We start from the raw sequence: 10,115 nt of genomic DNA on the forward strand, positions 1-10,115 counted from the left end.
TCCAGGGTATCTCCTGGAGTCAGCACCCCCCAAGTCCTACTTCTCATACCACCTATAGAGACAATAACTGGTCATCATAATGATGACTCTAAATCATCAACAAAAAGGGTAAATTAGCCTGGTGATGTGGGCTCAATGGTTGAGCGTCAACCTATGAATTGGGAGGTCACAGTTTGATTCCACATCAGGGCACATGCCTGGGTTTCGAGCTCGATCCCCAGAGGGGGGCGTGTAGGGGCAGCTGATCAATGATTCTCTCTCATCATTGATGTTTCTCTCTCTCTCCCCCTCTCTCTTCCTCTCTGAAATAAATAAACATATTGAAAAAATAATAAAAATAAAGGGTAAAGTATGTCTTGGCCAGGGTGGCTCAATTGGTTGGAGCCTTGTCCCAAGCAGTGGAAGTTCCTGGGTTCGATTCTCAGTCAGGGCACATACTCAAGTTGTGGGTTCCATCCCTGGTCTGGGTATGTACACGAGGCAACCGATCGATGTCTATCTCTTTTTCTCTTTCTCCCTCCTCCTCTAAAACTTAAAAAAAAAATTTTTTTTTAGGGGTAAATCATGTTCAGCACACTTGTTTCTTACTATGGCCTATTAAGTGTGACTTTAAGATGACTTATCAAGACCAATAAAAATAAAGCTTTGACACTAAAAGATTAGGAATTTTCATATAAATAAATGATCTCACTTCTGAAAATGTTAAATAACTAGGGTTTGCCTGTTCCAACAGGGCTAATACCAAGTACTCAATTTTAAAACAGTTTATAAATAACTTACCAAATTGTATCCCTCACAGTCAACTTAAAGAATATTAAAATGCTCACTATGAGGTAATGTAATGGATTTCTAACATCCAGTACTTTACAGAGAAAATAGTGAAAGAGCAATAAATACCATGTCAGACAGAAGTGCCTTGAAGTTCTGGATAGCTTCTTCCCGTTTGTGCTGCTCTCTCTCTCGATCTATTTCTTTCGTTTGTTCGGACCGAGCCTTCTGAACCTCTCTCTCTCGTTCCCTAAGGCTAGCTTCAATGCGGGCTTGCCTTTCCAGCTCCTTTTCTTTTTCTGAGTCTAAATTCTGTAAAAGTGAAATTACATTATCCTTTTACCAACTGTATCAAAAGGTTTCCACAAAGTAAGTTTTTCAAATACAAAATTTTAAACCTACCAAGAATACCATATACCTAAACACTGTACCCCATTTCCAAATCAACTACTAGAGATTCTTGTATTAAGAATATCAACAAGAAAAATGCCAAACCCCAAACAGCAGCGAATACCATTATAATGCAATTAAGGATTTTATTATTCCATGGTTAAAGGACAAGTGGCCCAATGGTTACCTTGGCTATTTTTTCAATATACTGTTTGAAAAGGTCTTCTCTCATTGATGAACTATCCACTGCTTTGTAACGTGGATCACTTTCTACTTTGTCTTTTACTTTGCTCCATCGAGACTGACTGTCCAGGTGATGATTAGATAATAATTCAAAGAAATCCGATCTAATCTACATTTCAAAACAAGATAAAGGAAAAACAATGAGATATTCCTCATATCTAAATGCTTACAACTAAAAAAAAGTTCATTTACCTTAAAAATAAGAATAACTTTTTAAATGCACTTACTCAGGATACAATAAGTTTTAGTAAAGGAGAATATCAGAATTACTCTTTCATGAGAAATATAAAAATCAACACATATATACACTGTCATTTCAAATATACCAAAATCAAGATAAATTATGTTCTCTAATAAAATTATTCAAATATAGAGAAAAACTTTTATGTTGTTTATAATATTTGATCTCAGAACTGCTATATTTCATAAGGAATGTGAATTTGAATTTACTTTTAGCAAAGAATCAGCTTATAAACTATAGTAAAATACTTCAACATAAAGCTGGTAAAAATGCTTTATTTTAAAAAGTAGATGAATAAAATTTTTGTTTGTTAAAACTAATAGGGGGATTTAGAAACTGTTGAGCACAAATAGCAAGTCTTATTTATTACAAACCTGAAACTATCAAATATCTAAAAACAAAAAAATAAGTCCAACTTTTATGTTTTTTAAAGAAGGGCAAGGTATTTTTAACCTTATATACAAAAAAATTATAGAAATGTTGGTCATAATTAATTAATCATTACTAAAAAAAAAAAACTGCATTCAGATTTCCTGTACTTCTTAGCCATTAAACATATATGCCTTCACCGTTACATAGCTCAGAGTATGTATCAACGAAATAACATACTTAACAACTGAAGTACCAAGTTAGTAACATTATATCAAAGGTATTATAGTATCAAAATATGCAATACTTATCTCAAACTGTATTTATATATATATAAATAGGGAAAGAAAGAGATAAATGAGGCATTTATTTTATGATCCTTTGAGGATCTGTTTTAAAACTAGGCTCATCTAAATTATTTTGTGCTCCTCCCAGGAAAGATATCAAGTTAGCCAAAGTCCTTTCAGCAGAGGATTCTGACCATGTCAAGAACCTCTTCTCCCCATAGAGAATAAGCATTCCCTCCTGACCAAGGGAATGATAAATTAGGAATGGAATCAGAATTTCAAATGTGTGGGCACAAAATAAATGAATCATTCTTTCTGCCTATTCCAACCCTCTCATTTCCTCCTATAACCTCATTTCTCCTATTAAAGGATTAAAAGGGAGGTTTATGTCCTTTCTGGAAAACACTTGTAAGATTATAAGAAACCGTGTCTACATTAGAGAATTTTTAAAAAGACAAGAACTAATCAGCTGTGGATTTCAGCAGTGGCTTTGTTTGGATCATAAACCCAGCATTTGCAGACAGTGATAAAGAAACCACTTGATGTAGTAATATGACATAAATTTACTGTTCATCTTGTCTACTTTGTATCTGAGATGATAAACACCAAATTCCTAGATGCACGTCATAACTAGAAGGCGAAATTTATAAAATTCATGCTATATAAAGACATGCAAGCTGTAGCAAACACGAATCTTTCTAAGCCATAGGAATTTACATGAACTTAAAATCATTTTCAAACAAAGCCTATAAAGTCAAAATCATCTAAGTTTTTTAAATGTGTGATATATAGCCAAAGTAAACTTTAAATAAAACTTTATTTCCAAATATGAAAGTGCCTTCCCATCTAAGCTGTTAAATTAATAGGGAAAATTGTCTCTTTAGCCTTACGATGTACTGTAATAAAAATATTTAAATTGTTCAGCAGGAAATCTGAAACAGGGAAGAGAGAAAATGCCAATTTCCTAAAAAGACTAACTCCATTATGTATAACTTCAAATGTGTTGTTCCAAAAAGTAAATTATTTGAACCATAATTTTATAAAAATTTGCTACAGTAATAAATTATAATAAACAAAAAATGTGAGGGTAGCTACTGTGGTAAACAAAACAGTCTAATAAAAATGAAGAGTTTGGGGCCTTTTTTTAATAAAATGGAAAATTACCAGTGAAGGCTACATGAAAATAACTGTAACCTTTAGCTTGAAAACGCCTACTGAAGGAAAACACAGTATTTCACCAAAAGTCAATGTCCTTCACAGGCTTTTGGCTCAGCAAGTAGTTGCCTTTATATTTTTACCATGCAGCTACTGATTCGATTAGAGAATCCAAAGAACAAAGAACAACTCCAACATATCAGCATGATACTGGTACTGATCTTACTCTTCAATTACACAGTTAAAATGTGATTTTAAAAAAACAGTATAAACAATATACTTCATAAGAATCTACAGTGAAAGTCATGAAGAATGTGATAAAACTTCATTAGCCAACCACTTCTCAGAATGTGAATTTAATACTACTATATTTAAACCCTTACTTTAAAGATTTCTGCTTTCATGGCTTAGTGAGTAATTGATTATGCATTCTTTAAACTGGCTGAGAAAGTTTTACTTTATTTTAAAATTTAGTAATGGTACAGAACCAAGCCCATAATTTAAAGAATTAAAATTTTACAACCAGAAGAAAATAAAGCTGACTATATTAGGGTTATTGAGATGTAATATCTATTTAATTTCTTATTTTAATTGACACATTCTGGGCACAACTGTCATCACTTTATAAGGAAAAAGACTAAAAAAATGTAAAGTACCGGAACTGCGGGAGGCTAAAGTCACCACACAGAGAGATACCAATTCTTTCCTCACTAGAGAATCCCATAATACTTTGCGTATCAGTGACTGACAGCTGTCAGACTGAATTGATTGACAGGTTGCACAGCACAAAACTGTAAAGTCTATCCACTTGTTATAAAACAGAAAACATAAAATAGTTACATAAAAAAGTGTTTAGGGTAAAACAAAACAGTTACAAATGCAGAGAGAAAAACATTCAATTTGTATAAAAGCAATCATATAAATCATACAATATCAATCATCTATTTACTTGATTTCCCTTAATCAAATAAATTATAACAAAGTCAAAATTAGCAAACAATTCATTAACGTTTCTAACACAACACATAAAATGTTTAAGTAGAATTCAACTTTGCACATTTCCTCAGCAAAGCATAATCGCTTTACAAACAAACATTGTTAATAGTGAAATAATTCTGGAAAAACATACTTTTGAAGCCAAATAAATCAGGAAATTTCAGATGATTTCTGGCAAAAGATATTTCATCTAATACTATTGCTATTTTCAATGACAAAGACTTCTTCCCAACAAGAGTGGTATTACTTCCCTAACAACATTTAATAGAATTTGTAATATCTTAACTTCCTGGAACAAGAGGCAATTCTAAAGGTCAAGAATGATTAGGCGCCAGAGGTTTTTCCTCCATGCACAAAGCATACAGGGACACTAAGGGTAGTGGCTGCTTGTTTTGATGGCTCACACACCACTGGTGCCATCTCCCTACCCGTCGGCCTCCCCAGTGGTGAGCTCCTCTCCACTCCCGACACTGCTATCAAATGACATTTGAAATTCATTAATCTTTTATAGCTGACCTTTAATTCTGATAAGCAATAATTTATATGTAAGACATGTTTACTAAAAGATTAGAAAGTCACTAAAATGCTTTTAGAGAGCAAAAAAGATAAAGAAGGCTCTGAAACTTAAATGTTACCACCTATAAAGAATCTTGGAATCTTAGCAGGCACTTAGCTGGTCAGTGAACAGACAAGCCTAACAACCAGTTCTGGGTTTACCCGGCATCTCAATATTAATAAAATTTAAAGCAACCCTTTGTAGTTTAGTGAAGCTACTAAAATTATGGAAAGTGATAGAATATACACATATCAACAATTATAAAAGTCAATTTAAAAGGCTAAACAGTAAATGTGGGTCCTATTACTTATGCTCATGAATGAAACTAGAAACACACCACCAGCTTAGTTCCTCTCTATTCGCACTCCTATCAATCACACCACTGGAACGAAAACCATCTTACCTTCTCACCTCTGGTCTTCGAATCTTCTTTCTCTTTCTTTCTTGCAGCTGCCACAAATTCATTAAACAAGGCTTCTCGATCTTTCATCTTTTCAATTGCTTTGAATCTTGAATCTTTAGCATGCTTGGCTGCAAATTCACTAAAAGTTGCTCTGTAACAAAATAGCAAGTGTGCTAACTTTGACAGAGCTATTTCTGCTTGTAGAAAGGTATAGCAGAAGATACCATTTTTCCAGCAAGAAAGTGTGCCAACGAGACACTGAGTCTCAATATCTGCTTAAACACTGAGCTACAGAATGGAATGAAAGGGCTAAAGCAGGGGTCCTCAAACTATGGCCCGCGGGCCACATGTAGCCCGCCGAAAACATTTATCCGGCCCGCCGGGTGTTTTTGCCGCCACTGTGTGCATAGGAATTTGTTCATAGTTTTTTTTTAAACTATAGTCCGGCCCTCCAACGGTCTGAGGGACAGTGAACTGTTTAAAAAGTTTGAGGACCCCTGGGCTAAAGGGTGAAAATGTCGTTAGAGATGTTTACTATCAGAATGGTGGTAGAAAGATCCACACATCATAGAGCAAAGAATGTGTGGGCTTCAAGAGACTTAACCTCAGTGGTTAGAGTGTCACCCCTCACACTGAAGGGTCAGGCTCAATTCCCAGTCAAGGGCATGTACGGCAGGCAACCATTCGATGTGTCTCTCTCATCTCTCTCTCTCTCTCTCTCTCTCTCTCTCTCCCCCTCCTCCTTCCCCCATTCCTTCCAGTCTTAAAAAAAAAAAGATTCACAAGGGAGACAAAGTTGGAAGGTTAAGAAAAATATTTTTCAGTTTCTGAGATCCACACTAACAAAGCATAAAATCAAACGTAAAATTTGTGATGAGCCAATAATTGAACTGCCTGCTAAAACAAGAATTCATACTCTTCAGAGAAAAATAACACACTCGAGCCTCTACCCATTATTCACAATTTCCAATATTCAACTAAAAATCACTAAACAGCCCTCCTGGTTTGGCTCAGTTGATTAGAGCATTGTCCTGTACACCAAAAGGTTACTGGTTTGATTCCCAGTTGGGGCGTATACGGTAGGCAACAGATCAATGTTTCTCTTCCCCCTTCTCTGTCCCCGCCCCTACTCCTCTTCCCCTCTCTCTAAACTCAATAAACATATCCTCAAGTGAGGATATTAAATAAATAAATAAAAATCACTAAACATACATGTTTCTTTGTATGTGATCCACAGGAAAAAAAACTTAAAAGCCAATAGAAGCCAAACCCAAGAGAGAGAGACAAACTATACTGAAAGAATTAAAAGTAGGTTCAAAGAGTTGAAAACATGGTCAATGAACAAATAGGGAATTTGAGCAGAGAAATGGAAAATATAAAAAAGAAACTGACAGCAAAAGTTAACTTGATGGGCTTAACATGCGAGTAGAGATAATAGTCAATAACTAGAAGTTAAAGCAGTAACAACGATCTCATCAGAAGAGGAGAGTAGAGAAACAATACTGGAGGGAGGGGGAGAACAGTCTCAGAAACATGTGATAATGACAAACACTTTTATATGTGTAATTAGAATCCTAAAAGACAAAAAGTGACTCGGGGCAGAAAAAATACTGACCAAGACTTCCCAAATTTAATGAAAACCAAAAATGGATTGATCTGCCCTAACCGGTTTGGCTCAGTGGATAGAGCGTCGGCCTGCGGACTCAAGGGTCCCAGGTTCGATTCCGGTCAAGGGCATGTACCTTGGTTTCGGGCACATCCCCAGTAGGGGGTGTGCAGGAGGCAGCTGATCGATGTTTCTCTCTCTCATCGATGTTTCTAACTTTCTATCTCTCTCCCTTCCTCTCTGTAAAAAAAATCAATAAAATATATATTTTTTTAAAAAAATGGATTGATCCAAAAAGCTAAGCAAACACCAAGCAGGCTAAATACAAAGATGAAGTGAATGAGCGCTAATGAAAGTCGGTATTAAAAAATAAGTTTCTCCATGATATAAAGTATTTTCAAAGCTTTCATCTATTTGGATATATTTTAGTATTTGAAGCTTTTACCTTATATATGAATTTGCATTTATAATAAACATTCCCATATTTAGCATGTTTTTAGAGGGGGAAAAATAAAGCAAATTAAACAAAGATTACAGGCTTTAATTATAAAGAAAAAACTGGCTGGTTAACTTCAGAATCTAAAACGTCAACTGAAGATTTACCACTCAGAGCTAACATTTGCTATTTTTTTTTAAATATATTTTTATTGATTTTTTACAGAGAGGAAGGGAGAGAGATATAGAGTTAGAAACATCGATGAGAGAGAAACATCGATCAGCTGCCTCCTGCACATCTCCTACTGAGGATGTGCCCACAACCCAGGTACATGCCCTTGACCAGAATCGAACCTGGGACCTTTCAGTCCGCAGGCCGACGCTCTATCCACTGAGCCAAACTGGTTTCAGCACATTTGCTATTTTTAAGCTTTGCTAACCAAAGTTATCGATTCTGATAATCTTTTATATGCAACTGATATTACAATATATAATGTCATTAATTCAACATTTCTAACAAAAGGATATATCGTAAACCTGGTTTGAACAATGGATACATACCATAATGAAATTCTAAGGTAAAATAAAAGTGTATCCCAGAAAAGGCATAGCATGTAGTCCATTAGATATATTTTTCTCTTCATGATAAATCAAGCACCTTACTTTATAATTTTAGAAAAAGCAATACTATGATTAAAGAAAAAACCTTTTAAAAAATGTAAAATTGCCGAAACCAGTTTGGCTCAGTGGATAGAGCGTCGGTCGGCCTGCGGACTGAAAGGTCCCAGGTTCGATTCCGGTCAAGGGCATGTACCTTGGTTGCGGGCACATCCCCACTGGGGGGCGTGCAGGAGGCAAAAACTCAATTATTTTACACTTATTTATATTGCTTATAATAAGTAAAATAATTAACATGTTTTACCAGAACAGACTAAAATGAAGTTTTAGCATTAAGTTCCCATGGAAATGTTTTTATTTGACTCATCTCTTAACTCTAAAAAGCACTACTTTGTAACAGACAATTGAAAAGGTAGAAAAACTGCTGTTGATTTGGATAAAGGAAAAGCAGTTAGCCGGTGACAGCCATTTCGGAGGCAGTGATATATGAATAAGAGTTTTGGGTTTTTGTGGGTTTTTTGAGGAGGAGAGGGGTAGATAGTGGTTGGTGGTAAGGGATTGGGAACATTACAATGATCAGGAGTTGACCTGAAATCTCTATTTATAAAGAAAAAAGACATTGAAGAGATAGGCACTAAAGTTAAGTAATTCTCCCCATTTTTCCCTTGGAACAAACACCAGTGCTTTTTATCTACAGACTCTACTAAAGAATTCGGTGATAGTAGTCTTTTCCAAATCAAAGAGAAATTTAGGTCAGTGGACAGTATTCCTCATTTTCTGCTACTTAATCAAAAGGGGTCCTAATCTTTGTCCTAGCATTAAATGTAATGATATAGCAATACAGCACAATGCCCCAACTGCTAAAACTTCTAGTTATGTGCTTGATGGTTTTATTTTCTGAAAGTAACTTGCATAGTTCCGATCACTAACAATTCTATCTGCTCCAAAAGAACATCAGGAGGGTACTGAGATAAAGCAAGACTTAATTCGTCAAACCTACAAAAGGAAAATACGTTTGGAGTCTCAATTATTCCCAGATCCATAAAGGGTTTTAATAGTTATGTTTTGCTGAATCATTTGAAAATAAGCTATAGACACTATGGGACTCCATCTATAAATATTTCAGAATGCATCTCTTGAGTAAATCCTTTTGCTCCATAAACCACAATACTCAAGAAAATTACTAATTCTCTATCCTGTATTAACAGTCCATGTTCTAATTTCCTCAATTGCCTCCAAAAATGTTATTTACAACCCAGTCTCAACTACTGCGAGCCATGAACTCACCCTGTGGAGCCCCACTGGAGAGTCTGAAGCTCTACCACCCCTGAAGAGTACTGCATTCTTCACAACCACAACTCCTCTACTGGCTTTATTTTCTGACATTTGTATTAATGCCACAGGAGTGTTCTCTTCATATTTCAAATATAAAATTGTAATCCCAAGTGTACTTTCTCAAACAACATAACTCCACTGACAAAAATAACTTTAAACAGATGAACTTTTATAAAAAGTGCCACTTAACTGAGAGACTCCCTAAATCTACCCTACAGTTTTAGAAATGCTCCATGTTCTGAGGTGTTCACACCACCTACTACCACAACTAAGGCATAAGTAAGAAAGTAATTGTCCCTGCCTGGGCTCTTTGGTGTAACACTGGAATCTAGTTGAAATCCCACATTCACTTGGGCAAGTTACCCAACTTGCTTATGTCTTACTTTCCTTATCTGTAAAATAGGTATGATATGGGTACCTAAATCATATTGGCTGTTTTAAATATTGAATGAGATAATATGTGTGTGTTGTGTGTATACTTACATACACACACAAGCACTTTAGGTGTGTATGTATGTGTGTGTGTGTTTATGTATGCATGTATGTATGTATGAGTATATATAAAAAATAGAGGAATATGCAAATTGTCCGGGATGCCGTCACATTAACAGTAACGACTGAACAGCAGGCTGCGTGGGGCGACAAAGCTGGCAGGGGGGGCAGTTAGGGACGACCAGGCTGGCAGAGGGGGGCAGTTGGGGGTGACCAGGCCA

At 35.6% G+C, this 10,115-nt stretch overlaps 1 protein-coding gene across 2 annotated transcripts in view; it reads right to left on the reverse strand.

Annotated features, from left to right (window-relative positions):
* The window catches only part of TCERG1 (transcription elongation regulator 1), a 58,685-nt gene that overhangs the window by 5,926 nt on the left and 42,644 nt on the right, over positions 1-10,115 (reverse strand). For both annotated transcript variants that reach the window (XM_014533148.1, XM_014533147.1), the window contains 3 exons: positions 5,409-5,559; positions 1,346-1,510; positions 898-1,080 (listed from right to left, as the gene is read on the reverse strand). In XM_014533148.1, coding sequence (XP_014388634.1) covers positions 898-1,080; positions 1,346-1,510; positions 5,409-5,559 — 499 coding nt within the window. The remainder of the gene's footprint in view (positions 1-897; positions 1,081-1,345; positions 1,511-5,408; positions 5,560-10,115) is intronic.

Source organism: Myotis brandtii, unplaced genomic scaffold (assembly GCF_000412655.1).
Source record: "Myotis brandtii unplaced genomic scaffold, ASM41265v1 scaffold95, whole genome shotgun sequence".
Taxonomy (NCBI): Eukaryota; Metazoa; Chordata; class Mammalia; order Chiroptera; family Vespertilionidae; genus Myotis; species Myotis brandtii.